Raw genomic sequence first — 27,662 nt, 5'->3', positions numbered from 1 at the left:
CTCCTTGTGTCTGGCGGGGGCCCTTCGCCGCAACGCGCGCCTTTTCCTCCCGCGTCGCTCCGCTCGCTCCGGGGCTCGTCCGAGACGCACGAAAAAAAAATAATAATAAAACAACAAAAAAATAAAAAAAAAAAAAAAGAAGAGAGCCAAAAAAAAAATATACGGAAAAAAAGGAAAAAAAAAAAAAAAAAAAAAAAAAGGAACCGAGGCGAGCTCTGGCCGCCGCCGGCGCGCGACGGGGCAGAGCCCGGATTGTCGAGCTCAAGGAGTCTGTGTTACCTTGGTAATTAGCGAGCAAATATTATTAAGGTTTGTTTCTAAAAATCCAGGCCGGCGGCTCCCAACTCGCTCCGGCTCCGCTGGGACCGCTCCTGTTCCCCCCCCCCCCACCACCACCACCACCACCTCCGTGGCTCCCCCCGCCACGAGGAGGGAGGCGGGCGGGGGAGTGAGGGGGGGGGGTCGGTTTTTTTTTGGGGGGGAGTGGGGTATGGGGGGAGGCTCGCCGGGCCCCCCCCCCCTGCTCCCCGCTTTTTTCCTCGCAGGACGAAGCAAAGAAAACCCTGAGTTGCCAGTCCGTCCGTCCGTCCGTCCCCGTTCGGGCCGGGCCGGCGACCTCCGTGCCCCGGTGGCCGCCACCAACCGCCCCCCCCCGGCACCTCCGTGGCCCCGGGGGGCCCCGTCCCCGGCGGAGGGCCCCTTTTTTTTTTGTTTGTTTTGTTTGTTTTTTTCCTGGGGGGGGGAGACACCGGTGCATCCCCGGGAGGGCTCCGAGACACCCCCGGCCCCCCCCCCCCCCCAAATTCTCTCGCCGCTAGTTCATCCACTTTCGGCAGTTCCAGGCTCCGCAGTGGCAGGGGATCTTGTGCTGATCGTCCTCGAAGTCGAACTGGTAGTCGTAGGTGAGCTGGGGGGAGCGGGGAGTCACGCACGGCACGGCCCCGCGCCCCAAAATCGTCCCCCCCCCCCACCCCAAATCCCTCCCCAACCCCCTCCCCATAATCCCGGCCGCCCCGTGTGCCCCCCAGGCCTGACCTCCTCCCCCTTGGGGATGCGCCGGCTGGAGATGATGATGATCTTGTCCTCCTTGTCGAAGGTCACGACTTCGGCCACGCAGTTGGGGGCGCACGAGTGGTTGATGTACCTGGGGGGGGGGGGGCACAGCAGGATCAGCACCGAGCTGTGGGGGAAGCACCAGGGGGGTCTTCTGGGGTTTTCGGGGGGGGGTCACGGCCCCACGCTCACCTGGCCGGGCCCCCCGTCAGCGTGGCGTCAATGACGTGCTCGTTGTTGATGCGGAACATGTAGATGCCACGGTTCTAAGGGGGGGACAGAAAGGGTGTGACTGCAGCCCCAAACCCCCAAAACCCCCCAAACCCCCTCCCAGGATCCCCCAAAATCCCCCCAGGGCCCCCCACAACCCCCTAGGGTCCCTCACAACCCCCCTACCTGCTCCTCGTAGATCTTCTCGCGCCGGTTGGCCACCTCGTTGCGGATGATGGTGCCGATGTACTCGATGACCATGGTGTGCTTCTCGATGTCCTTGGCGGCGTAGAGCCCCAGGCCCTGGATGCGGGACCGCGCCAGGTAGACGTTGTTCTTCCACTCCGTCTTCAGGCGCCGGTACTGGGAGGACTTGGAGTGCACGAACTGCTTGCTGTAGGGCGTGTTGGTCTCGCCCGTGAACGTGCTCTGGTAGGCCTTGGACATGCTTGTGCTGTTCAGGGTGTGGGGCCTGCCAAGGAGAGGGGGGGGACACCGGGAAGGGTGTCAGAGCCCAGGGGGGGGTGCCCCGGGGGGGTCTCCCCCCCCAGCCCTCGGTGCTCCCCTGCTCACCGCTTGTAGTGGGTGAGGATTTTGGGCTCGGCGCGGGCGCAGCCGGTGGGGTTGATCATCAGAGGCAGCTCCATGAGGGGATGGCGCCCGTAGCGGAACAGGTAGTTCTGGCAGCTCTCCACGCCGGGCAGCTGCCAAAAAAGAGGGGGCCAGGGGTTGAGGGGCAGCCCCACGGCCACCCCCCAGCCCCACCGGCACGGCCACCGGTCCTTTCGCGAGGGGGCTGCAGAGGGGAGACCCCCTTCACCCCCCCCCCCAACAGCCCAACCCCGGGACCTACCGACTCGGCGATGCGCAGCACCGCGTGCACCGTGAGGCCGAAGAGCTCCTCGCCCTTCAGGTACTCGGGGAAGAGCCGCAGCATGTCGGCCTCCTTCCTCATCATCGCCACCGGCTCGATGATCCGGTTCCAGACAGCTGCCAATGGGGGAAAAAAAAAAAAAACAAAAAAAACGGGGACTTAGCCACGCACCTGCAGCTCGAGGACGCTTTTTACCCCATTCCCCCCTTCCCAAAGCACCCAGAGGCTCAGCCCCAGCTCCGGGCACCTCCCCGTGGCGCTCACCCTGCGGCGAAGAGTCGGAGAAGACCAAATCCTCCAGGCCCTGCTCGATGACCTGCACGACGAACTCGGGGCGGCCGTTGTTCTCGCAGATGGTGCAGCGGTAGCAGCAGCGGCGGTTGTTGGTCCGCAGGCTCCAGTAGATGCGCGTGGCCTCGTAGCCCACGGGGTAGAGGGCCGTGACGCTGTGGAAGTCGGCCATCTGGTGCGGCAGCAGCTGCCCGATGGCGTGGAAGACCAGCCCGCCCACGCGGAACATGTGGAGCCGCTCGCCCCGCTGGATGATGCTGGCGATCTGCTTCACCTCGTCCCGCTCGATGTAGACGCGCCGGAAGACGGTGAAGGTGCTCAGCTCCTGCTCGCAGGGGCCCTTCAGCTTGTGCAGCGGGCACAGCATCGTCTTGTCCTTGAAGAACATGCACTTGGCGCGGATGGCGCAGGCGAAGTGGTAGACGCTGGGGCAGCGGATGCGGTTGCAGCTGTTGGTGGCGCCGGTTTTCTGGCACAGGGAGCACTTGGTGAGCAGCCCGCGGTGCAGGGCCACCTCCACGTTGATCAGGGCCCCCCCCTGCGTCTCGTAGACCTCCGTGGACCACAGGGCGCAGTTCAGGTGGACCCAGAGGTCGAGGTCGAGGTTGAGCAGGCGGGCCGGCCCGTCCGTCGCCCCGTCGCCCTCCTCGTGGCAGAAGCAGCACTTGCGCAGGTCCCGCGGCACCTTCTCGGGGCGCAGCGTGGTGCCCAGCTTGTCGATGAACTCTGCGATCTCCTTGTCCCCGTCCCGCTTGGCCCCCCCTTTCTGGATGGTGACCAGGAAGCGCAGCCGTTTCCACCTCACCCCCTTCCACTTCTTCAGCCGGGGCCGAGCTTCGTCCCCGTCCTCCGGCGGCCGCGAGCGCGGCTTGAAGCGGGGCGGCGAGTGGGGGGCCGCAGCCCCCTCTTCCCCGGGGGCTGGCGAGGGGGCGGGGGGCAGCGGCGAGGGGGGTGCCGGGGCCGCCTCGTGGGCAGCCTCGGGGTCGGGGACCCTGGCGGCCTCGGCGGGGCTGGATGGGGAGGGGACGGAGGGGGACAAGGGGGGCGAGGGCTCCTGGGGCATGACGGAGAGCTGCCGCACGTCCAGGTTGGAGACGTTGTTGACGTAGCCGTGGTGCAGGGTCTTCTCGGGCACAGGGCTCTCCTGAGGCACGGGGGACGCTGTCAGACCCCCCCATCTCCCCCACGCATCGTAACGGGGAGCCCTGCAGCACCCCATCGCCTTCCCAGACCTTCAAGGACCTCCCCAGCCCTTTCCACGGGGTCCCAAGGGTGACACGGTCCCACAAGGGCCTCAGCACCTCTCCAGTCCTCCAGGCACCCCCACACACCTCAGTCCCAAATGCCCACCCCCCCGTGCCCCCACGTAGCCTCGCAGGCACCCCAAAACCCTTTTCCCATGGCCACAGCCCCACAGAGACCCCCCCAACTCCTCTCTCACGTCCCCAGAGCCCCCACCCCGGGGACCCCAGGCCCCGCTGACCTGTCTGAGCAGCGTCAGGAGATCCAGCTCGCCCTTGAGGCTGTACCCGGGCAGCACGGCGTCGAACTGCTTCAGCCACTCCGAGCTGCTCTCCGGCACCTTCCCGGCCAGCGCCGCCTTCTCCTTGCCCCCCAGCATCCCTGCGAAGGACAGCCTGTCACGGGGCACCCAACACGGGGACGAGGGACCCGTGGTGACGAGGGACAAGGCGGACACTCACCGGCCACGTCCACCTCCACCTTTTTAGCCTCGACCACGGCCGCTCGCATGGGGCCGTCCGGGAACAGCACCTCGTAGGAGCTGGGGATCTTCACGCTCAGCAGCTCGGCCATGGCCAGCATCACCCCGTTGAGGTTCTGGATCAAAGAGGGACGTGATGGGTCCCCGGCCCCGGCTGTCACCGCACGGGGACGCCGATGGCACAACCCCCCGGTGTCCTGCCGGCCCCTGGCTCACCTTGGCGGCTGCTGCAGACACGGTCAGCATGACGGAGACCTCGCTGCTCTTGCCCTTCTCCCACGGGGCGCCCAGGCCGGCTGCCCCCACCTTCCCCGGAGGTGCCCCGAAAGGCTCCGCGGCCTCGTAGGGCTTCGTGTCAGGGAACACTGGTGTGGGGAAAGAGAAGGGTCAGAGCCACGTGGATCCCATCCGATCGCCCGGGGGACAGAGAGCAGGGCATGGCGATGGGGACAGTGAGCACCCAGCACCCATGGGTGCAGGGAGCAGCTGGGACCCCTCCCCAGGGACCCTTCTCCTGCCCCACCTCACCCCTAACCATCCTCAGCTCCCCTCCTACCAGTCCCTACACCCCACGGACACCCTCCCACCCAATCTGCGCCCCCCTGCAGACCCCCCTGCCCTCCCTTACCCCCAACCTGATCCAAACAACCCCCCCACACCCAGTCCACGTACCCCACAGCCCCCTTCCCCACTGATCCACGTACCCACCCGCCCCCCTCCTGCCTTGCCTTGCATATTCCAGGCCCGTGCACACCCCCCCGGGACCACCCAAACCCACCTGGGATGCTGGCACGGGGGATGATGGGGATGATGGGGGACAGCACGCGCTCCTCCAGCTCCGGCTTGGCCTCGCTGAGCAGGGGGAAGCGCAGCAGCTCCTCGCCCAGCACGCTCTCCGGGGACGAGGCCGGGACGATGCTGTCGGGGGAGTCGCTCTCGTCGTCGCTCTCCATCCTGCGGGGACAAAGGGGGGTCACAGCCGTGCCGGTGCTGGCCAAGCAGCCGGTGTCACCCACCCCCTTGGGGTTTGGGGGGGGTCCAGGAGGTCGGTGGCTCACCTAACGTCTTCGGTTTGGTTGTGCGGGGGGGTGGGCAGAGCCGCCAGCAGGTCCAAGCTCTTCACCTCCACAGCCGACGTGTCTGCGAGGGGAAAGGACGAGTATTAGCAGGGTCAGGGGGTCCCCCAAAGGTGGTGGTGTTTTTTTTGGGGGGGTGGGGTGCCGTGCCACCCAGCACTGTCCAAGCTCACCTTTCTGGCCGTGGGGCTCGCGGGCCGGCTCGGCGTCCTTGGGCTGCTCGCCCAGCTCCTCGGGGGCCGTGACGCCGTTCACCATCTTCTGCTGCACGGAGGGGGGCGGCGTGGGGGGCAGCGAGGAGGGCGGCGTGGGTGGGTTGCTGAGGTTGTTCTGAGGGTGGGGGGAACGACAGCGGGGCGTGAGCACGCTGCGGTGCCCCGGGACCCCCAGATTGGGGTGGGGGGCACAACTACAGCCCCCCCCTCACCTTGGTGAGCAGCTGGGAGTAGTAGTCGGGCACGCTGTCCAGCACGGCGCTGCCGAAGGCGCCCCGCAGCTGGCTCTTGCCGTTGATGGGGCTGCTGCCGAAGGGGGCGAAGAGGCTGAAGTTGGCCGTGATGGTCGGCTCCGTCAGCGGCAGCAGCGAGAGCTCCTGGGGGGCAGAGAGGTGAGCGGGGGACGAGGCCGGGGACGGCCCCATGCCGCAGCCCTGGCCCCCCTCCCCGTACCTGTTTGAGCTGCTTCATCAGCGCCTCGCCGGGCCGCAGCCCCTCGTCCTTGCGCAGCTTCTTGCGCGACGCCGGGACCCGCTCGTTCCCCTTCTGCACCCGCTTGGGTTTGGTGGCTGCTGGCTTGCGGGCGATGGAGGGGTCCTGGGGAGGAAAAGAGGAACGGGAGCAGTGCTGAGCACAGCCCCGGGGGGGGGGGGGGTGCTCAGTGCCCGTCCCCATCCCGCAGCACCCTGCTCACCTCCCGGCCCAGCAGCACCGACTGCGGCCGCGGCTCCATCCCGGTGCCCCGGCCCTCGGCGTGCCCGTTGAGCTCTCCGGGGCACTGCGCCGAGAGCTGCACATTCTTGGCCCTCAGCAGCTTCTGCAGCAGGAGGTGACCGGCCTCCGAGCGGCCTCCCGGCACCAACGGGCTGCTGCTTTGGGCAGCCCCGGGCTCCCCGTTGGCCTCCAGCCTGGCTGCTTCATCCCCTTCCAGCTCGCCTTGCGCCGCTGCCACCGCTGCCGCCTCCTCCTTCGGCTCCTGCTTCACCAACACCTGGGGGGGCTCGCCCCCCGGCACAGCCCCGTTGACGTGGGTCTCACCGGGGTCAGCCGGGTCCGTAGCGGGTGCCTCGGGGTCCCAGGGGCCACGCGCCGCATCGGGTGCTAGCCCCTGCTCCGCCGGGCTGGGGGCCGAGGCCGGGACCCCCGGTGACATCTTCTTTGGCTCTTGGGGACTCTGCTCGGGGCTGGCCAGGTGCTGGGGGATGCAGCCCGTGCCCAGGGGCGAAGGGGCCGGCGGTGTGGGGAGCCGGACGAGGCCGGGCTGGGGGCCACGGGCAGCCAGGGCTGCCTGCACCAGCTCGGCCAGGGGTTGCTGAGGGCTGCTGGTGGGGGGCTGCCCCCGTGTCTGCCCACCCGCACCCTGCTCCTCTGCCGGGGCACCCGGCCGGGCCTGGAAGAGGGGTCCCAGCGGGCGGGGAGGCTGCTGGCGTGCCTGGGGGCTGTGCTCCGGGGCCTGCCCGGGGAAGGGGCCGGGCTGCCGGAGCGCCTGGCTCTGCTGCAGCAGGCTCTGCTGGTGCCGCTGCACCAGGAGGGCCTGGAGCTGCTGCTGCTGCTGGGGCGTGAGATGCCGCAGCTGCGGGTTTTTGGCCAGGACGCCCTGAAGCTGAGCCCGGATCTGGCCCATCACCGGCCCCGGCACTTGCCCCAGGAGGCCTGGGGACAGCGCGGTGCTGGCGGTGGCCCCCGGCTGCGGTGCTGGCCCTGCTTTGGGCTGCCCGGGGCTCTGGAGCCGCGGGGGCTGTGGCTGGCCCTGCAACGAGCCTGCCGGCACCTTGCCCGTCCCGCAACCTGTCTGTGGCTCTGCAGCCCCAGCGGTGTCCCCGTGCAGCTGGGGCAGCTCGGGACGCGTGGCCCCGGGGCTCTGCGGTGGGGCTAGCAAGGGGCCCGGCGCAGTGGCCGCCCGCAGCCCCGGTTGTGCGGGCAGGGAGCCCAGGACGCCCGGCTGCGGGGAGCCCAAGAGGAGCTGCTGACCCTGCCCTAACTCAGCCTGGTGCTTGGGGGCTTGGGGCTCCGGCCCCCCCAGCCCCGGGGGGGGGTTGAGGGCTCCCTGCTGCTGCTGCTGCTCCTGAGGGCCCCCTGCGTGCAGCTGCCCCCCGCTCTCGCTGCCCTCGGCGGGTAGGGCGCTGCCATCCGCTCCTCCGGGCTGGTCCTTGGCAGCCAGGACCACCGGGGCCGGCTGCATTCCCTGACTCAGGTGCAGCACGGAGGGAGCCTGGCCCATCGCCCCATGCTGCTGAAAGTGCTGGATGGGGGGCTGCCCCTGGCCCAACCCCAGGAGGCTCGGCTGGGCGGCTGCCGAGTTCTGCTGCTGCTGCTGCTGCGGGGCCAGCAGCGCCCGCGCCTGCCCCAACTGCTGGGAGAGCACCAGGCGGTGCCCCAACATCCCCGGAGGCTGCGGGGCCAGCTGGGGCGACCCCAGCACCCGCTGCTGGTGCTGGGCAAGAAGGACCTGGCGCTGGGGAGCGGGGTGGCCCAGCACCGCCTGGTGCTGCAGCCCCGGCGCGTGGCCGAGCAAACCTGGCTGCTGCTGCTGCTGCTGTTGTTGCTGCTGCTGCTGGGGTGAGAGCTGCTGCACCAGCAGGCTCTGCTGGCTGCCCATCACCGCCGGCTGTTTCGGCACCATGGGCTGCCCCACGGGCCCCGGCTGCGGGGCTGCTGCCGCCTGCTGCTGCCCTACCATGGCTGCTGGCATCGAGCCTTGTCCCATGACGCCGGGCTGCTGCATGGAGGCTTGTCCCATGACACCGGGCTGTTGCATTGAAGCTTGTCCCATGACACCGGGCTGCTGCATCGAGGTCTGGGCCATGACGCCCGGTTGCTGCATCGAGCCTTGTCCCATGACGCCCGGCTGCTGCATGGAGGCTTGTCCCATAACACCGGGCTGCTGCATCGAAGCTTGTCCCATGACACCGGGTTGCTGCATCGAAGTTTGTCCCATGACGCCCGGCTGCTGCATCGGTGTCTGTGCCATGACACCGGGCTGCTGCATTGAAGTCTGGGCCATGATGCCCTGTGGCTGCATCGAAGTCTGTCCCATGACACCTGCTTGCTGCATCGACACCTGCCCCATGACTCCTGGCTGCTGCATCGACGCCTGTCCCATCACACCCGGCTGCTGCATCGACGCCTGTGCCATGACGCCCGCTTGCTGCATCGACGCCTGTGCCATCACACCCGACTGCTGCATGGACGCCTGGCCCATCACGCCCTGTTGCTGCTGCTGCAGGGACACCTGCCCCAGCATATTCTGCTGCTGCTGCAATTTCTGGGCCAGCTGCATCCTCTGAAGCTGCCTCTCCTGCATCAGACGGCTGTCGGCGGCCAGCCCGCGGAGCGCGGGGTTCCCGGGGAAGAAAGCGTTGGAGGTGCCGGGCACCGGGGCGTTCCCCACCGCCTGCTGGCCCATGAAGGACAAGCCCTGCTGCACGGCCATGGACACGCCGCCCTGGGGCAGGCGCAGCCCCCCGGGCTGCCCCGGCTGCTGGCCAAGGCCTTGGGCACCCACCACGGCCCCTGGCGGCTGTTGGACGCCGTGCGCCGAGAGGAGCTGCCCGGGGAGCTTGGACATGAGGCGGGGGCTCTGCGAGGGGCTCAGGGCCATGACGGCCGAGGCTTGGTGCTGGTGCTGCTGCTGCTTGTTGCGGTACTCGGCCATGAGGTTGGTGTGCTCCTTCTGCTGCTTCCTCACCTGCGGGGAGGGGACAGGGAGAGCGTCAGCACCGGGGCACCCCGCAAAAAGACGGCGAGCCCACCCGCCCGAGGAGCCCACCCGCCTGAGGAGCCCTACCTGGTCCAGCTGCTTTTGGATTTTGCTCTGCTGCTCCGTAACCAGCTTCAGCTTCTCGGCGTCGGCCTCGGGGAACTCCCTGCCGGCCTTCTTGGCCGTGCGCTGCTTGGCGCAGAGCGCCTTGCGCGACTTGCGGTGCGCCCCGATCTGCTCCTCCAGCACCTTCAGCTGCATCTGCAGGAGCTGCTGCGTGTGGAAGAGCCACTCCTCGTACTGCCGCTGGTCGGCCTCGTCTGCGGGAGCAGGGAAGAGAGCTTGGGCTCAGCAGGGTCCCCAGCTCCAGAGCCCAGCTTAGCCCAGCCCGTGTGGGCAGGATGAGGCCGTGCAACCCCCTCCGTGCCATTTTGGTACTCACTGATGACGCCTTGGGCGAAGGTGGGGGGGTTGGGGCGAGCCTGCGTTGGGTCGGTGCCGCTCCGTTCCTGGCACAGAAGGGAGCATTGGTGACATGTGCCATGCTGTGCCCCCTCCTCGGTGTCCCTGTGCCCTCCCCACAGCTCCCCAGGGGCCCATGAAGCTCCTCACTCACAGCCAGGCAGCCCTGGGGGGGGGACCCATCCCCCTGTGCCCCCTACTCACCTGCCCGCTCCCTGCCAGCATGTGGTTCTGCATCTCCGACACGGCCGGGCCTCCCGAGAGCCGCTGAGCCAGCAGGGAAACCTGTTGCCTTTGGGGAGGCGCAGGGAGAAGGGATGAGCTGAGGTCGATGCACCCTCGCCCACCCCGTGCCCCGCTGCCCGCCGTGCCCCTTCCCTTACCTGTTCATGCCCGGGGCCACCCCGATGCTGCCCTGGGCCATCACCTTCTTGATGCCCTTCAGCGCCACCATTTTCGCCTTGGCAATGGGGTCCATGATGTCCTCGGCAGCAAACTTATCCAGGTCTGCGAGAGAATTGGGAAGGAATTCACCCTCTGCCGCACCACATCCCCGACCCACGAGAGCCCCGTGCCCCAAAAAGACAACCCAACCACCCCGGCTGCCTCCAGGATGGCCCCAAGCAGCCGTCGGGGCCGGATTTGGGTTGGGGCGAAGGCGATGCCCTACCTGTGTCTGGGAAGAAGCTGTTGGCCAACTGCTGCTGCATGACGAGCTGGGGGGGCTTCAGGCCCAGGGCGGGCGGCTGCACCCCGGCCATCGGCTTCTGCACGAGCACCTGCTGCTGGCTCTGCTGCGGCTGCGCCAGGGCCACCTGCACGCCGTGGGGGGCTGCCAGGACGTGGGGCTGCCCCGGGGCCATGCCCATGTGGGGGGCCAACGCCGGGCCCTGCTGAGGAGTGCCGAGCCGGGGGGGCTGCGGTGGCATAAGCTGCGGTCTGGCCACCAGCCCCAGCTGGAGAGGGGCCTGCGGGGTGCCCATGCGGGGTGGCTGCGCCTCCAGGGGCTGCCCGGCCGCTGCCGTGTGCATCATGGGGTGCCCTGGGGCCGGGAGGTGCGGGGTGCCCCGGGGCAGGTGGGCTGACATCTGCTGCTTCTTCTGCAGCTCCTTCTTCTCGTGCTCCAGCAGGTCCTCGATGAGCAGCGGCAGCTCGCTGGCCACCAGAGAGCTCTCCATTTTATCCAGGTCATCGGCTGGCGAGTGCCGGGCGCTGCCCAAGCCCAGCGCCCTGCTATCGAGCTCAAACTTCTCCAGCAAAGGGTTGCTCTGGCTGCCCAGCTGGGCAGGGGCCAGCCCGCGGCCAGGGCCAGCATAAGGGTCCTTCTCCAGCACAGAGCCACTGTTTGGGAAGTGAGTCATGCCGAGGCGAGCAGGGCCGGCGCCGGGGCTCAGGAGGGTCTGGCCGGGCTTGATGGTCAGCCCCAAAGAGGCAGAGATCTTATCCGTGCCCTGCAGGGCCTCCGACTTGACGGGGACTGGGAGCCGCTCGGGGCCACCGGCGGTGAACTGGCAGGGCGATGTCTTCAGGCAGCCTTCCTCCAGCTTGGGCTTGACGTCGGTGGGCAGCGCCTTCGCCTCCAAACCCTGCGCCTTGAAGGCTGGCTCGGGTGCCAGCGCGGTGCCAGGCGGGCAGGGAGCTGGCCCCAAGCCCACCCCCGGCACCAGCCCTTCCTTGGGCACCTCCTGGTTCTCCGCCGACGGGGCCGGGTCTTTGCCATCGCCGGGATCGGGGAGCTTCAAGCTGGGTCCCGCCGGCTCCGTCTTGAGCTGGGCCTCGCGCTCGGCCTTCTCGTTGGCCGACTCAACCAGGCGCAGGTGCTCGTTGAAGATGTCCTTCTTGTCACCCGTGTCCAGCTCGGGGTCGGTGTAGGCCAGCAGGTCGAACTCGTCGCCATTCAGCAGGTCGTCCAGGTGGGGGTCGGCCGTCTCCAGGCTGTCCAGGTTGCCCAAATCATCGTCCCCTTTGGCCACGTCCGGATCCAGGCTCAGATTTGCCAAATCGTCGTCGTCTTCCAGGTCCTTGTGGGAGCCGAAGTCATCGTCCAAATCGGGCTCCACCGGCACCTCGCAGGGCAGCCGCCCGCCCTCCAGGCTCAGCTGGCTCTTGCCCGGGGCCGGAGCCGGCGCGGGGCTTTCCTTGGGACCCTCGGGGCGCAGGGCAGAGCTGGAGGAGAGCGGGCGCGGGGGGACGTGCTGCAGCTCCAGGCTGGGGGTGGGCAGCGGCACGGGGGGCACCGCTTTGGCGTGCAGCTGGTGGTGGCTGTTGCTCATCTCGGCGCCTTGCGGCGAAGCGGGCGGCAGAGGCACCGGCATCTTCTGGGGCTGCAGTGCCGGGGCGGGGAGCGCCTGCATGGGCATGGCGGGGGCGCAGAGGGGCTGCGGGGCGCCCTCCTCCCCGGGCAGGAAAAAGCGAGGCCGGGGAGGCTGGGGAGCAAAAGGGGAGCCCACGACCCCCCCAGGTCCCTTCTGCACGTTGTGCCGCAGCTCGATGAAGGGTGCGCCCAGGGTGCCGGGCGAAGCGGGCACCGGCTCGGCGGGGGCTGGCAGGCGGGCGCCCAGGTTGCCCACGGGGGTGCCGGCGGCTGGGGGGGCGAAGCGGGAGGTGATGGGGAGCCGCAGGGCCGCGGCTGCCTGCTGCTGCTGCTGCTGTTGCTGCCAGAGGTGCTGCTGCGGGGACGGCGCCGGGAAGACCCCACGAGGGTAAAAGGCCTGGGGGGGCCCCACTGCCGCCCTGCAAGACACCGTGGTGTCAGGGGGGGCAGCTCGGCACTGCCCTGACCCCAACCCATTGTGCACGGGGCACCCCGCAATGTCCCGATCCCCTCCAGCCGCATCCTGTGGACACGCAGCTACCCCATCCCTCCAAAACGAGTCCCGTGAGCAGGAGCTGGGGGGACACACGGCCCTTTTGTCCTGCTCGTTTCTGACCCGCGTGCGGGGCGCTCACCTCCCGTTGATGTCCAGGGCAGCCGGGGTGGCGGCCGGCGGGGGCCGCGAGAGCCGCTCGTCCTGCGGGAACGCCGCCTGCACCATGACCGAGCCGGGCAGCTTCCCGCTGCCAGCCGCGGTGGCCAACGACCCCAAAAGACCCTTATCCTAAAAGAAAAGGGCACAACGTCACCGTGGCCGTCAGTCCATCCCAAATCCCGAGCCGGGCCGTGTCCCCGTGCCCCCCTACCTGTGCCGGCTGGTAGGCACCCATGCCGCGGCTCAGCTCGAAGCTCTGGCTGCCGGCCTCGGGGGCCCAGCCCGCGGGCGAGGGGGTGGCAGCGGCCGCCGCGCTCTCCTTCTCCTGCCGCAGGCTGTTGCGCTGGATCTGCTGGCGGATGAGCAGCTCGCGAAGCCGCTGGCGCTGGGAGAAGCAGAGAATTAGGAGCGAGCACGGGGCACGGAGCAAGACCCCGCCGGCCCCGAGCCGGGGGACAAACCAACGCAGTTTTGGCTGCTGCCCCCAGCCCCGTGCCCGTGTTCCCTTCGCAGCTCCGGAGGGGTAACAAACGTGGAGCTGGGCTTTTTGATCCCGTTACCAACTGCGACGCCCCACGTTCCTCCCTCGCAGCCCATCCCAAACCCAGCCGGATCCCACGCGACCCCCTGGCGAGCCCTCACCTGCCTCTGCTTCTCCAGCTCCGACTGGCTCATGGTGGCCATGGCCCCGTCCTGGCCGCCGGGCAGCTCGGCCAGGTCCCGGTTTGGGGGTGCCGTGAGCCCCGCAGCCGCCTCCTCCCTCTTATCAGCCCCCAGGGCGGCTCGGGGCAGGAAGGCGATGGTGGCATCCGGCTGCTGGGGGGGCGCTGGGGGCTGCTGGGGCAGCACCGAGGGCGGCCGGAGGGGCGAGAGGCTGTAGGTGGTGTCGGCAGCCCCGGCGCCCGGCCCCAAGGGGCTGCCGGCCTGGTGGAAACCGGGGGACGAGGCGTAGGCTGAGCTCTGGGGCTTGCCGGGGACAAAATGGCTGTTGATCCCGTGGGGCTGGTGGGACGGGGAACCCTTGAGCGGCTCCGAAACGGCCGGGGGGAAGGTGAAGCGCATGGGGGGCTGGCTGCCCGGGAAGACGCTGGCGCCGGGGGAACGGGCGAAGGGGGGCTGCTGCTGCTGCTGCTGCCCACCCGGCACCTTGGTGTGGGGCTCACCCGCTGGGGTGGTCCCAAAACCCCCACCGCCGGCCGCCGGGCTGTGCGAGAGGGGCACCGACTTGAAGCCCGGCTCCGGCATTTGGGGTCGGGGTGGTTTGTGCAGGGGGGTGAAGGGGTCCCGGGATTGGGGCCGGGAAGGGGGCTGGGAGTAAGGGTCCGGGGACTGGAAGCGAGGGGTGACGGGCGACTGGCAAAAGGCTTCGTTGGAGAGCGGCCGGGGTGTGAGGGGGGACTGGGAGCTGGACTGGGACTGGGGGCTGGCGGGGACGCGGGAGAAGGGCTCGGAGGGCAGGGAGCGCGGCGGGAGGGCACAGCAGCCCTCGGGTGGGGGCTGCGGCCGGGGCGTCAGCGGGGGCTGCGCGTAGGGGTCGGGGTAGGGAGACTGGCGGTAGAGGTCGGGGTGGCTGGGGGGCGAGGGGGCCAAGGGATGGGGGTCTTGGGGTCGGTGCCCCAGCCCCGGGCTCTGCGGCTCTACCTGAGAAACCCGCGGGGTCAGGGGGGCTTTGAAGACATCGGCCGCCTTCAGCTCCGCAGCGGAGAGGTGGGGGCCGCCCGGGGAGTCCCCGTAGCCCATGGTGGGCGCGTAGCCGGGCGAGCAGACCCCCAGGTTCCCCCCTCCCTCCTCCTTCTTTACCTCCAGGCCCTTCTTCTGCTCCCCGAAAGGCAGGGGCGAGAGCAGGGCCTCGGGAGGGCGGGCGCTGGGGCTCCCCGGCACCGAGAGGTTGTCCAAGGAGGGGCACCGGGGCTTCAGGAAAGGGTCAGGGGTGCCGGGTTGGTGCCGAGGGGTACCGGGGGGCGTGGGGTGGAAGTCGGGGGGCTGGGAACCGGGGAGAGTGCGGGGACCGGCGAGGGGCTGAGCGGGGAAGGGCTGGAAGGCAGCGCCCGCCGTGGGGCTCTGGCCCAGGGGCGAGGGGAAGCGGGGCTCCAGCGCGTAGGCGGGGGCCGCGCCGTAGGGGTCGTGCGAAGGCACTTGGGCAGGGGACTGGGGGGGGAGCTTGAGGAAGAGCTCGCTGGGCGATTCCGGCCCCCCGGCGGCCCCCGAGGGGGGCTTCAGGAAGCCCTCGCCCGCGGCGGGGGGGCTGCCGATGTAGACGGGCTGTGTCCCCGGCGGCACCGGGATCCGTAGGTGCAGCGAGGGCCTCTCCGGCTTGCGCAGTCCCTCCCCTTTGGTCTGCTTGTTGATCTGGCTCTCGGCCTGCTGCAGAGAGAGCCTGGCCGTCAGGGCCGTGGGGACGCAGCACGCCGACCCTCCCTGCGGGCTGGGGAAGGGGCTAACAGGGCAAGGAGGTGGGGGGAGGGGGGGTGCCGGGTTTCCAACCCACCCCCCCACCCCCCAGGGCTAGGACGGGGCCGCCGGGCACCTCTCGCCCCAGCACGTACCTTCTGCACCTTGTTGATGCGATGAGCCGCCCGGTTATCTTTGGCCTTTTGCTAACGAAAACACGAAGGCAGCTGACTCGCAGCCCCGGGGAGCCCCCCGTGTGCCCCCCCACCCACCCCCATTATCCCCCAGCACTCACCAAATAGGGGGCTTTGTCCGTGGCGGGGACCTTCCTCCAGAGCTTCATGATCTGCTTGCAGCGGCTCGACCAGTCTGGGAGTCCGGTAGCAGCAGAGGGCACGAGAGGAGGAGAAAGTCAGCGTCAGCCCACACCCCAGGAGCCCACCCCGAACCCTGGGATCCCTTTTTAATCCAGGAAACAACTCCATCCTCCCTCCCCCCGGCCCCCAAAACCCCTCCAGAGCCCTACCTGGATAATCCTGCTTGAGGTTGGGGAAGTTCATGTTGGCGTAGAGCACGGGGGAGATGGTGGAGAGCTCGCCGAGCTCCTCGTCCTTCTCCCAGCGCTGCAGGCTGCGCTGGTTGTAGGACAGCCCGTCGCCCTCGCCCTCTGTCGTGGGCGTCGTGGGGGTCGAGGGGGTGGTGGTGGCCGAGCTGCTGGCCCAGGGGCTCTCGGGCTCGCAGTGATCCGGGCTGAAGAAGCCACTCCGCTCCCTGGGGGGGGGGGGCACAGGGTGTCACAGGGAAAAAGGGAGCCCTGGGTGTTCAGTTCTGCTTGAGGAGCCAACCTCGACCCCCCCCCCCCAGCCAGCCACTCACCGGTTATCGAGGAACGGGGACTGGCAGACTCCCGAATACGACTCCAAGGAGACAGCTCCAGAGAGAGAGCCCAGGGAAACGCTCCCTGCGATGGAAGGAGAGGGTCACATTGCAGGCAGAGCACGGCCTCGAGCCCCCTCGATCAGCCTTTAGCAGTACAAGCCCCCCCCACGCGCCCCCCAAAAGCTTTCGCGCCCCTTCCCAGAGCAAGGAGGAAGACCCAGGAGCCTGAGCCCTTTGCTGGGCTGCAGCCACTGCTCCCGTTGGGGGAACAAAGCGGGGAGGAAGACGCGGCACACGGCAGCTTTCCCAAGGCAAAGGGAGGGAACTGCCCCCCTCCTGCACCCACCGGGACTTCCCCGGGGCTCGGGGCTCTGCTGCTTCCACCCACCCTGCCCCGGCAGCTGGAGGTCTCCCGGCAGGAACGGTCGCTGCGCCCGGCTGGGGTCCTGCCCCGCGCCCCCAGCCTCCATCCCCGGCGCCACGCAGTTCAGGGGCTGCTCCGCGCGCTCGGCCGAGCCCAGCACGTCCTTGAAGAGCTGCTGCACGTCCTTGCTCTCCATCTTGGGCAGCTCTGCGGGAGGACAAGAGGGAGCTGAGCACCACTGCCAGGAGCTGGGGAAGGAATGGGGGGGGCGTCCTGGCCCCCTGACCCCCAGCGGTGATGGGGGACCTTGGGGGGACCTTGGGGGACCCTCACCTTCCGTGGGGATCTTGTCGAGGTCGGAGCTCAGCGCGCCCTCCCCGGGGGTGGCCGGCTTCTCGGCGTCCCCGGGGTCTGGGGAGTTCTTGGGGTCGTCAGTCCCTGCAGGGAGCAGTGAGCGCGATGCCCTCAGCAGCTGGTCTGGGTGTCTTCCCCCATGACCCCCCCGCAGCCCCCAGACCCATTGGGCAGATAGCAGCCCCCAGACCCCCAGGGCACACAGAGCACCACCCGGGGTCACCTCTTTCCACCCTGCCTAGAGTTCTAAGCTGCCCCTCAAAGGCCTCGGGAGGCTCCTAATGAGCCCTGGCCGAGGATGAGGGGGTCCGGGGGGGTCCCAGGGGGGTCCCAGGGCTCACCCAGGTCCTCGGCCTTTGCGTCGTCCTTGCCATCATCATCGGGGGCTGTGGCGCTGCCGTCGGTGCTGTCATCCCCTGCCAAGCACCAGGCTTCAGCAGGGCCAGGCTGCCTGGCAGGGAGGGGGAGCAACCCCCCTGGGGCCCCCTGAACCCCCCCCAGTGCCCCCTGACACCCCCCTGGTGCCCACAGCAGGTCCCTATAACCCAGTGACCCCCCTTCCTCCCCAATAACACCCCCGCCACCAGGGCTGAGGCTCCCGTCGCTCCCTGCTCACCTCTGGGGTGCACGGGGGGGTCCCTCCTGTCAGGGGGGGCTCCCTGCAGCGCCCCGGCCATGCTGGGATCCCCTTTGTGCCGGGGGGCTCCCTGGCCCAAGGAGGGGCGTGCGGCGCCGTCCCCCACGCCGCCCGCCGTCAGCAGCGCCTTCCTGCTCAGGTCCATCAGCGCCTTCCCAAAAAACGCCTCCTGGCCGAGGAGGAGGAGGAGGAGGAAGAGGAGAAGTCGATGTCACCGTGTCCCCGCTGCCATCCCCTCGCCTCCACCCCACCCAGCACGGTGTCCCCCCCCATGTCCTTTGTCCCTCGCCCCCCCACCTGCAGGTACGGGGGGAACATGTCCTCCAGCTTGCTCTTCTTCCTCCCCCGGCGCTTCTTCTTCTCGTCCCCCTCTGCCGAGCCCGGATCCAGGCTGCCCTCTGTGGGGAGGTCCCCAGGAGTCCCTACAAACGGCAACCCCATTAAATTCCCCTCCATGAAGGAGCTCGGGGCTGTCCTCGTGCTGCAGGAAGGGCTCAAGCACGGCCCCACCGCCTGGGCGCACCCCTCCTGGCCCTCTCCATCCCCTGGGGACACCCCAAATGGGACGGGGACACGGGGAAGGGGCTTTTGGGGTCCCTACCGTCCTCGGGGTGCCCCTCGGCGCTCAGCCCCTCGCGCCCCACTTCAGCCAGCACCGCCGGGACCTTCTTCAGGCGTGTGTGGGACTTGCGCTGTCGCACCATGAAGCCGCCGATGCCTGGGGGGGGACAGAACAGGAGGTGAGGGGGGGGTCACAGCAGCTCCAGGGCAGCCCGGCCGCGGGGGCAGCGGCTGTGGGCAGCACTCACCCGGCCGGTAGGGTTTGCGCTTCCTCTTCTTGCACTCGTCGGGGTCCTCCAGCCCCTTCCCCGAGTCCACGTCGGCCCCCACGTCCCGGTCGGGGCTGGCCAGAGCCTCCAGTTTGATTTCGCACTCCATGTGCTCGACCCCCACTGCCAAAATGGGAGCAGCGTCAGCAGGGTGCCCCCCAAAAAAACCCTCTCCCCGGCTCACCCCCTCCCCAAAAACGCACCTTCGGCTTTCAGCAGCTCGTCGGCGTCCAGGTCGCCGTCCTTCTTGTCGTCGGGGCCCAGGGGGTCTCCCCCCTCCAGCCCCCCCTCCCCATTTAGGGTGCCCAGGCGCCCCTTGCGCTGCCGCCGCTTGTGCAGGGGCGACATGGAGAGGTTGCGCAGCACCGCCATGCCCGTCTCCGTCAGCCACACGCCCTCGAAGCGAAAATATTGGGGCTCTGCGGGGACAAAAACGGGTGCTGGGTGCGTGGCCGGTGCCAGGAAGGTCCCCGGGAAGCCGGCAGCACCGAGCACGGCACCGTGTGTACCTGGCTCCTTGGCCTTGGCGGAGATCTCCGAGGGAGGCGCGGGCACTGCAGGCGAAAAGCAGGCACAGAGGTGAGGCCGCGCTGCCCCGCAGCCCCCAAATCTCACAGAAGACCCCAAACCTCACAAGGGTCCCCCTCCGTGGGTGCTCACCGGCTGGTTTGACCACGTAGGGCTGGCAGGCGCTGCAGTCGAAGCCTTCATCTGCCGCCTGCTCCACCTCCTCCTCCGTGAAGAGGCTGTCGCACGCCGCGTGCAGCCACCTGCGGACAGCAGGGACCCATCACGTGCCCCGATCACCCCACAAAAACCCAGATCCACAAAAAAAAACCCAAGCTGCCCCCGTCGGGATGGTCCTGAGCAGGGCCTGCTGCCCCACGCAGAACCCAAAAACCACCCCAAGAGCAGAAATCTTTGGGTAAGACCCCAAAAACACCACTGGATGCTCAGAGAGAGCCCAAACCTGCGCAGCACCAAAATTTGGCCAAGACGCACGGAACCGAAGCACCACCGCGAGCCCTCGGTGCGTGCGGCGACCGAGGGGGCTGCAGCCCCCCCTTCCCAAGTCCTGGGGCTCACCGATCGCAGTGCCGGCACTGGATGAGCAGGTCGTCCTCCACGTACTTCTCGCGGCAGAAGGGGCAGACGACGAGGCTGGCGCAGGGCGCGCAGTGCGTGTAGTTGTTCTGCCACTCGCAGTGGAAGCCGGGGGAAGCCGCCCCGCACTGCACGCAGCACACGCACCTGGAGGAGGGGGGGCAAAAGGCTCAGCACCAGCCCCTTATCACCCCCGAAAAGGCTCCCCAGGGCCCCTCCACACGCACCATTTGCACTTCCAGCCCCCCTTGGGCACGGTCTGCAGCGGCGGGTCCAGGCAGTAGGTGTGGTAGCTGATGTCGCAGTCGTCGCAGAGCAGGAGCCGGGAGGGGTCGGAGGCTTTGCCGCACACCTCGCAGACGATGCACTCCACGCAGCGCCAGCCCTTCAGCAGCATCACCTTCGTGATCTGGGGGGTGGGAGGGCGGCCACGTGAGCCTCGGCGCGGCCACGGGGGTCCCGGGGGCGGCACAGCCACGGGGGACGCCCCAAAGCATGGGGCAACGCATCCACGAGGACGTGCCCAACGTCACCCTGTTTGCACACCCCAAAAGCTCCCAGCCTGAGCCCTCCAGGGGGCACAGCCCGGCGTGGGGGGGGGACACGCAGCCTTCCTCACCTTGCTGTTGACGCAGTAGGGGTGGTAGCACTGGGAACACTGGGAGCAGGCCAGGAGGTGCCCCTCGGCCCCGCGTCCGAAGCTGCCGCACACCACGCACATGTCCTGCAGGAGGGGGGGCCGTGAGAGGAATTTGGGGAGGGGGGGGGACAACGGGGACAGGCACCCATCCCCTCATCCCGCAGCGCCCCCGTTACCTGCATGAGCACAAACTTGTCGGTGTTGGAGAAGAGGACAACCGTGTTCTGCATCGTGTCATCGTCATCCTCATCTTCCTCCTTGCTGGGCGAGCTCTCCACGTCGGCGAGCTGCGGGTAGAGCGGGGGGGGGGGCTCAGGGCAAGGGGCAAAGCTGGGGGGCTCAGGGCCAGGGCCCCCCCCAGCTTGCCACATGGCTTGGGGAGTGCTGGCCACAGCTTGGTGCTAAAATGGGGTGCACGAGAACATCCGAGAGCAGCAGCCCCTTGCAAGCCAGCCCCTCCCCGGGGCGGTGAAGCCCCCAGCCCCGCAGCGCAGCCCCAGGAAGACCCCCCCAGGCCTCCCCTGGGACCCCTGCCCACCCGAGGCTTCCCGAGCCTTTCCAAGGGATTGGGGTGCTGGGGATGGGGACGGAGGTGAGGTGGGGGGGGGGGACTCTCGGCTCTCAGCCCTGCCACCTAACAGCTCGGGGACACCCCCGGGCCCCCCCAACCTCCCCCCGGCCTCTGCCCTCAGCCCGGCCTTACTGCTAGGGTGTCAACGGACGAGGTGGTCGACTTCAGGCGCGCACGGCCCCGGCCCCGGCCCCCGTGGGACCCACCTCGGGGGCGCCTCCGCCCGGGGAAGCTGCTGCTGCGACCCTAGGGCCAAGGGGAGAGGGGAGGGGGGGGGTTACAGCAAGCTGGGGGGGCGACCCGGCCAAAAACCCCCCCCCCCACCACCACCACCACCTCCCCACGCATCCCGGCTGGGGCAGAGGCAGCATCGGGGCACGGCCCCCGTCCCACCCCATCGCGCGCACGCGGCACTCGCCTACTGGGGGCAGCCCGGGGAAAGGGGGGCACAACCCCAGCAGGGTGGGGTGGGGTTGGGTGTCCCCCCCCCCCGTACCTGCTTGACACGGGAGCGCCCCGGGGAGCTGCGCCGGCGGCTCTTGTCCCCGTCCCCTTTGGCGGCCGGCTCGAAGAGCAGCGAGTCGTCGGTCTCGGCGCCCAGCGGCAGCGACCCCGCGTCCTCCTTCTGCAGGCTGGCATCGGCCGAGGCCAGCCCCAGCTCGAGGGACAGCGACCCCCCCCCTTCGGGGTCCGGCGAGCCCAGCAGGGGCTCGGAGCCTGGGAAGCTGCTGCTGGTGTCCCCCTGGCTCAGGTTGGAGATCTCGTTGAGGATATCGGGCCGGGGGCGCAGGGCGGGGGGCTCGGGACCCCCCTCGTCGCCGCGCTCCAGCAGCTTCTCCCCCGCCGGGCACACTTCCATGGGGGTCTCGGGACCCAATTCTTCCGGCTCCAGGAGCAGGGGGGACCCTTTGGATTCGGGGTCCCCCCCAGCCCGGCCTTCCTCCAGCCCGTCCTCCTCGCTCAGCGGTGGGGAGCTCCCGCTGGTGCCCTCCCGCTCCAGTCTGGGCGCTTCTTCCTCCTCCTCCTCCTCTTCCTCAGGCAGGCCCGGGAAGGGCCCCAGTTCTGGGGCCGGGCTGATGTGGGGGCCGTCTCCAGGGGGGCTGCTCGGTGACCCCCCCTCACCGCCGCCCGTCTCCATCTCCTCGTCCTCGGGGGGCTCAGCGGGGGCCGGGGTGCAGGCGGGGGAGCCCAGGGGGGGCGGCGGGGAGCCGGGGGGCTCCGTGTCCATGGCAGTGCCGGGGCTGCCGGGGGGCTCGGGCACCTCCTCCTCCTCCTTGGCGTGGGGCGAAGGCTCTGGGGGGCGAGCGGGTGACACAGCACAGAGATCTGGGGGGGCACAGAGGAGGGGACGGTGACGTAGCCCGCAGCAGAGACCCCCCCCAGCCACGACCTCCGTGTCCCCAAACCCACCTGGGGGAGCAGGGGGCGGAGGGGCGGCCTCGGGGAGCAGCAAGGGCTCGGGCTCCAGCTCCATCTCCTCTTCCGAGGGCACCTCCGGGGCCAGGGCAGGAGCTTCCTCTGCCACTGCCACCTCGGGGAGGAGACCTGCGGGACGGGGAAAGGGTCAGGGAGGGGGGCCACAGGGGTCCCCTCGCCCCCTGCACCCCCAGCGGGGCAGCAAAGCACACGGACAGGCAATGGGATGAGGGGGAGACCCAGGTGTGGGACCCCCACAGGCACGGGAAACGGGGTGGGCGCAGGGGTCCGCATTTACCTGGTGGTTTGGGGTCTTCCTCGGGGGACAGCTCGCTGGGGAGCGGCTCGGCGGGGCGTAGATCTTCAGGGGGGGGCAGCTCCTCGAGGAGAGGCTTGTCGGGGAGCAGCTCATCAAGGGCTGGTTCGTTAGGGGGCAGCTCATCAACGGGCTGCTCGCTGCGGGGCGGCTCCTCGGGGGGCTGCAGGTCGAGGGGCAGCTCACTGGGGGGCTGCTCGTCCAGCGGGGGCTCCTCGGGGGGCAGCTCATCAACGGGAGGCTTGCTGGGGGGCAGCTCGTCGGGGGGCTGCTCGTCGGGGGGCAGCTCAACGGGGGGAGGCTCGTCGAGGGCTGGCTCATCGGGGGGCGATTTGTCCAGGGGCAGCTCGTTAGGGGGCGAGTTGGCAAGCGGGGGTTTGTCGGGGGGCAGCTCCTCCAGAGGTGGCACGGCGAGGGGCAGCTGGCTGGGGGGCAGCTCGTCGGGGGGCGCCTCGTCAAGGGGCATCTCGTTGGGGGGCGCCTCGACAAGGGGCGACCTCTCCAGGGGCAGTTCGTCAGGTGGGGGCTCGTCGGGGGGCAGCACGCAAGGAGGCAGCTCCTCCGGGGGGCGCACATCGAGGGGCAGCTCTTCGGGGGGCGGCTCTTTAGGGGGCGTCTTCTCGAGGGGCAGCTCTTCAGGGGGGGTCTTCTCGAGGGGCAGCTCTTCAAGGGGTGGCGGCTCATCGGGGGGCACCTTCTTGAGGGGCAGCTCTTCGGGGGGCGCCTCGTCGGGGGGCCTCTTCTCAAGGGGTGGCTCATCGGGGGGCAGCTCGTCGGGGGGCAACTTTTCGGGGCCTGGGGGTGCCACCTCAGGGTCCCCCCCCGGCTGCAGCTCCTCGTTGCTCCCCTCAGGCTCAGCTGGGGGCACGGGCACCTCCGCCAGCCCGCTGCGATCGGGGGCCACCAACCTGGACATGGGGGGGGGGACACTCAGTGAGGGGAGCGGGGCTGCAGCCACCCTAGTGTCCTCCCAGCCCAGCAGCTCCTCTTTTTTTTACCAAGGAGGGTGCCCACCCGCTCCCCCCCCATGCCCCCCAGCGCATCCCAACTCACGCCTGGGCCGCGGGGTCCGGTGGGGGGGCTCGTCCCTGCGCCCCGCAGGCTCCCTCCGTGCCGCGCCGCTGCTGGCAGCCCTCGCACACCGAGTAGCTCCGGTGCCACTGGCAGCCGGGGTCGAGCTCCGGCGGGCGCCGGCCGCAATCCGAGCACACCCTGCAGTTCTGGGGGGGGGGGGGGGCAGAGGGGCGTCAAAGCTGGGGCAGGCACCCCCCAGAGCTCCCCAAAGAAGAGAGGGGGGGCAGCAGGGGCGCACCTTGCACTTCCAGGAGTCGGCGGGGACGCCCTCGATGGCCGGCTCCATGCAGAAGGTGTGGTAGCCCTTGTCGCACGCCTCGCACACCAGCATCTTGGAGTCCTCGCCGGGCTGCCTGCGGGGCACGAGGAGGGGGAAAAAAAAAAAAAAAGAAAAGGTGAAAAAAGGTGAGAAAAGGTGAGAACTGTCCTCCTGCGTGTCTCCCTGGTGGCTCACGGGGAGCCGGGCTCACCCACCTGCAGGTCTGGCACACTTTGCAGTCGGGGCACTGCCAGCCCGAGCGCGTGCGGGGCGTGAGCGCGATGTCCAGGCAGGCGCCGTGGTAGTGCTGCCCGCAGCTGGTGCAGAACAGCAGGTCCCGTGCGTCGCCCAGCCCGTCGCACACCACGCACCGGGCGTCCTCTGCGTGCGAGAAAAGGGCGTCAGGACCCCCGCCCCCAGCTATCAAACCACCCCCCCCCTCCGTGCTTCCGCGTCCCCTCGGGAGCGGGGACCCAGCACTCGGGGGCTGGCGATCCCGGCCCGCACGCACCCATCTGCGCTGCCTCGGCCACGTGCTCGGGACACAGGAGCCGAAAAGTCTTCATGGACTGGAAGGAGCCGCTGGCGGCGGCGCAGGGGAAGTGGTAGAGCCGGGGGCAGCCGGCCGCCCGGCACGGGATGGTGGCCCCCCTCCGCCGACAGTGTTCACATTTCTGGAAAGGGGGAGCAGCCCGGCGGGGTCAGAGCTGAGGACTGGGGGTGGGGGGACATTCTGGCCCCCCCCTGTATCCCCCGATCCCTCTCTGAGAGCCGCTCACCTGTGAGATCCCTGAGAAAACAGCTCTGCCCACGCCGGCCAGCCCCCCCGCGGCACGCTCCACGCCGGCGGACCAGGCTGCGCACCAGCGGTGAACCCAGCAGTGCCCTGCGGGGAGGGGGCGTCAGGAACCGGGATCCCCACGGGATTGGGACCCCCAAGGGGCTTTGGGACCCCCCACAGGGATTTGGGACCCCCACGGGGCCCCCACTCACCCGTCGGCTCGAAGAGCTGCGCCGCGGACACTCGCTCGGAGAACCCAACCTGCGCCAGGTCATCGCCCGCCGGCTCCAGCTCCCGGGGGGCTTCGCCGGGACCCTCGGGGGGCTCGAGCCCCCCCCGCAGTCGCTCGGGCCAGTCGGGCTCCGGCTCGAAGCGCTGCAGCTCCCGCTGCCCGTGCAGGCTCCAGTCCCCACAGTTGCAGAGGGCGCAGCGGCGGGCTGGTGCGCTGCAGGGTGGGGGGACAGAAGGCGTCGGGAACGTGCAGAAGCCCCCCCAAAAAGGCTCCAGGCCGCCCCCGAGCCCCCCCCCCCCCAAATCCTCACCTGCCGGCCTGGGGAGCAGCTCCCCCGGTGTCCGCGCTCTCCAGCCCCGGCCCCGCGGAGGCTCCTTCGGGGGGTTTCAGGGGGTCCCCCTCGGCGCTGCCCATCTCCTCCGAGGGCGCGGCCGCGTCGGCTGCGGGGAAGGTGACCCCTCAGCGGCCCGTCGGGACGAGCCCCAACCCCGGGGGGGGGGGTCAGAAAGCACCAGAAACCCCCCCCAAAAATAAAAAAAAAAAAAAAGGACCCTGCTCACCTGGCGCGTCCGCGTCCTTGTCCTCGCCGGGCGCTTTCTGCTCGTCCATCCTGCCTCCTGCGGCCCTCCGGAGAGGCGCGCGGCTGCGGGGGCACGAGAGCCATGAGTGGGGGCGCAGACCCCCTTGGGTGCCCCCCCAGCCCTTCGGGTGCCCCCCCCGGACCTTCAGGTGCCCCCCCCCAGCCCCAAAGCCCGCACAAAGGGGCTCAGCTCAGCACCCAGAACCTCGTTCCTGTTCCCCATGGGGGGGGGGTCTCTAAGACCCCACACCCTACAAGCCCGCTCCACCCCCCCCCAGCACCGTGAGCCCCCCCCCCGGGTGTCCCCCCCCCAGGGACACGCCGCAGGATGCCTAGGGGGGGGGGGCGAGCGGGGCAGCCCCACGTATCTGGGGCAGCGCATTCCCCACCGCCGAGGCCACGTGGATCCCAATTAAACCCCAGGGAGGGGGGGGGACAACCCCCATGTGGCCCCCCCCCCGGGTGCAGGGATCACCAAAACCCCCCCAGGGCCCTCCCCCCCCCAAAATACCCCCCCCCAGCAGGGACGCGGACCCATGGGCTCCATGAATCAAAGCCCCCTCCGGTGCCTACATTAAAACATGGGGGGGGGGCATGGGGACAGACCGGGGGGGGCACAGCGGGAACGGGAGGACACCGACACCGCCCCCCCCCCCTCAGAACCACCCCCCCCGTGCCTCAGTTTCCCCGGGGAGGGGGGGGGGGGGAGGGATCCGGTTGAGCCCCCCCAGGACCACGAGGGTGAGACACGCGGGGGGGGGGGGGGGGCTGTAAAGAACCGTGCCCCCCCCCTCCCCCCCCCACGGTAAAGGATTTCCCACGCGCCCCCCCCCCCAGGACCACCCCCCCTCGGGGGGGGGCTTCCCTCGGACCCCACCACGCACCGGGAGCACGACCCCGGGAACCGGAGGAGGGGGGGGGGGGGCACGGTTGGGAACGTGCCCCCCCCCCCAGCTCCATACCGGACCCCCCCCCACCCCCCCACCGGGGAACCGGAGACCCGAAACCGAGCCCCCCCCCCCCCCCCATCCCGGTTAGGCCCCACCGCGGCTGCGCACCGAGGCCCGGTTTTTTCGGGGTGGGGGGGCTCCACCGGGTGCTAGGAGCACGGAGGGGGATGGGGGGGGGGGTCAAATCCCGTTTCCCGTCCCCCCCCCAGGTAAATTTTGGGGGGGGGGGGCCGCGCGCTGCCCGGAAGATCCCCGGCGTGCAGCGGGCACCGGATCCGGTGTGCTTGGAAAGGGGGGGGGGGGGGGGCAGCGCCTTGAGACCCCCCCCCGCTCCCCTCCGGACCCCCTCCCGGTTCCCCCCCCACCCCCCTCACCCCCTTCCCGGTATCCCCGACCCCCCCCCCGGTAACGCCAGGCCCCGGCCCCCCCCCCCCCCCCCCGCGGCCTACCCGGGCCCGTTCCTCTCAAGCTCAGGCTGCGGCGGCTCGGCGGCGGCCCCCCCCCCGCCAACCCGAGGCCTTTCCAGGCCCGGGCATCCCCGGGAGCCTGCCCCGGGAACCGGAGGGGGGGGATATATTTTTTTTTGGGGGGGGGGGGGGTCACACAACGACCCCCGGTTCCCTCCTCCTCGTCCTCCTCTTCCCCCCCCCACCTCACGGCTCACACAAAGGGGGGGGGGCAGCTCCCGGGGCTCCTTTTTTTTTTGTTGTTTTTTTCTTTTTTTTTTTTTTTCTCCTTTTTCACCCCCAAACCCCCGAGTTGGGGGAGGGGGGGGGGGGGGTGTTGAAACGGGAGAACGGCGGAATTGGGGGGGGGAGGAAGAGGAGGAGGAGGAGGAGGAGGAGGTGGGGGGGGGGGGGAGACTTTTCCCTTCCGGGGGGGGAAAGGGGGAAGCGGAAAACGGGAGCGGAAAACGCGGGGCCCGGCCCCGGGAGGGGAGGGGAAGACGAGAAAAGGGGGGGGGGGAACCGGGGATAAGGGAGAGGGGGGGGGGGGGAACACGACACCGCCGCTCTCTTACCCGCGGCCTCCCCTACGCCGCCGCCGCCGCCTCCGGTACCGGGGCCCGGGCAGCGGGGCGGGAGGCGCTCCCCGGTGCGGCCATTTGCAGAGGAAAGTAGGGCTCGCCCCGCCCGCCGCACCGGGGCCGCCGACTGCCGGAGGAGGAAAAGGGAGAAAGGAAACGGAAACGGGGCGTTGAGGGGGGGGGGGGCGCCGGCGCCGCCGCCGCCGCCGCGCCCGCACTACTTTGTCGGCGGGGGCTCGGGCGGAGGGAGACGGAGCGCGGAGGGCGCGGCGGTGCGGCGCTGGGGGAGGGCCGGCGCGGGCCGCAGTGCACGCTGCTGCCGGGAGGGATCCCTCCGCGCGGGTTAACCCCTGCGCTGCCGGGGCGGGCGCGAGGCGCGCACGTGGGTGGAAGGGGGCGGAGGGGGGGGGCGCGGATCCGGTACCGGGGGGGTCCCGGTTCTGTTCCCGGTTCTGTTCCCGGTTTTGCTCCCGGTTCTGCAGCCGGTTCCGTTCCCGTTTCTCCCGGGGATCGCCCCGGGTGGGTGCGTGGGGCGGGCTCCGTCCCAGTCCCGCGTGGCCGTGGGGTCAGCGCGGCACCGGGGAGCCCCCGGGGCTGCCCCGCTCGGGGGGCGCCCTCCGGTAACCCCGGGGGCAGCTCCCGGGCACGACCCCCCCCGTACCCCGGCACCTGCCCCCCCCTTCC

General features: G+C 70.0%; 1 protein-coding gene across 6 annotated transcripts; it reads right to left on the bottom strand.

Annotated features, from left to right (window-relative positions):
* Positions 1 to 284: 284 nt before the first annotated feature.
* On the bottom strand, positions 285 to 27,147 carry KMT2D (lysine methyltransferase 2D). 6 transcript variants are annotated; one of them, XM_082781376.1, is made up of 55 exons: positions 26,973 to 27,147; positions 24,982 to 25,064; positions 24,732 to 24,861; positions 24,402 to 24,634; positions 24,188 to 24,294; positions 23,920 to 24,082; positions 23,624 to 23,789; positions 23,388 to 23,502; positions 23,129 to 23,295; positions 22,058 to 22,983; positions 21,754 to 21,888; positions 20,840 to 21,669; positions 20,476 to 20,589; positions 19,949 to 20,059; positions 19,752 to 19,856; positions 19,360 to 19,541; positions 19,115 to 19,279; positions 18,689 to 18,798; positions 18,538 to 18,582; positions 18,232 to 18,447; positions 18,008 to 18,151; positions 17,800 to 17,916; positions 17,496 to 17,620; positions 17,178 to 17,367; positions 16,903 to 16,977; positions 16,541 to 16,645; positions 16,232 to 16,414; positions 15,841 to 15,925; positions 15,491 to 15,735; positions 15,260 to 15,333; positions 15,120 to 15,170; positions 13,216 to 14,937; positions 12,785 to 12,958; positions 12,554 to 12,702; positions 10,275 to 12,337; positions 9,988 to 10,111; positions 9,809 to 9,896; positions 9,585 to 9,651; positions 9,230 to 9,462; positions 6,137 to 9,130; positions 5,896 to 6,039; positions 5,655 to 5,819; positions 5,401 to 5,557; positions 5,210 to 5,291; positions 4,930 to 5,105; positions 4,368 to 4,516; positions 4,132 to 4,267; positions 3,912 to 4,051; positions 2,402 to 3,572; positions 2,117 to 2,253; positions 1,837 to 1,967; positions 1,450 to 1,735; positions 1,246 to 1,319; positions 1,036 to 1,144; positions 285 to 907 (listed from the first exon to the last, which is right to left on the bottom strand). In XM_082781376.1, exons 2-55 carry the CDS (start codon positions 25,028 to 25,030, stop codon positions 815 to 817), a joined length of 16,227 nt encoding a protein of 5,408 aa, XP_082637502.1. In that variant the 5' UTR covers positions 25,031 to 25,064; positions 26,973 to 27,147; the 3' UTR covers positions 285 to 814. The 6 variants fall into 6 exon arrangements, with proteins under 6 accessions (XP_082637502.1, XP_082637501.1, XP_082637503.1 ...); XM_082781375.1 differs by lacking the exon at positions 26,973 to 27,147 and adding an exon at positions 26,401 to 26,719; XM_082781377.1 differs by lacking the exons at positions 15,120 to 15,170; positions 26,973 to 27,147 and adding an exon at positions 26,401 to 26,719.
* Between the last annotated feature and the right edge of the window lie 515 nt (positions 27,148 to 27,662).

This window comes from Aythya marila, assembly GCF_965140915.1.
Source record: "Aythya marila genome assembly, chromosome: 30".
Lineage (NCBI taxonomy): Eukaryota > Metazoa > Chordata > Aves > Anseriformes > Anatidae > Aythya > Aythya marila.
This window is presented reverse-complemented; position numbering and strand designations above follow the sequence as displayed.

What these genes read in the sequence shown, in the direction of transcription:
- KMT2D (XM_082781376.1), bottom strand. Translation starts at nt 25,030, where the DNA reads ATGGACGAGCAGAAAGCGCCCGGCGAGGACAAGGACGCGGACGCGCCA. An exon ending in CCTACTGCGTCAACAGCAAG is followed by an intron (nt 19,542 to 19,751) that starts GTGAGGAAGGCT and finishes CCCACCCCCCAG; the next exon opens with ATCACGAAGGTGATGCTGCT. An exon ending in CCCCCGTGCCAGCATCCCAG is followed by an intron (nt 4,517 to 4,929) that starts GTGGGTTTGGGT and finishes TCCCCACACCAG; the next exon opens with TGTTCCCTGACACGAAGCCC.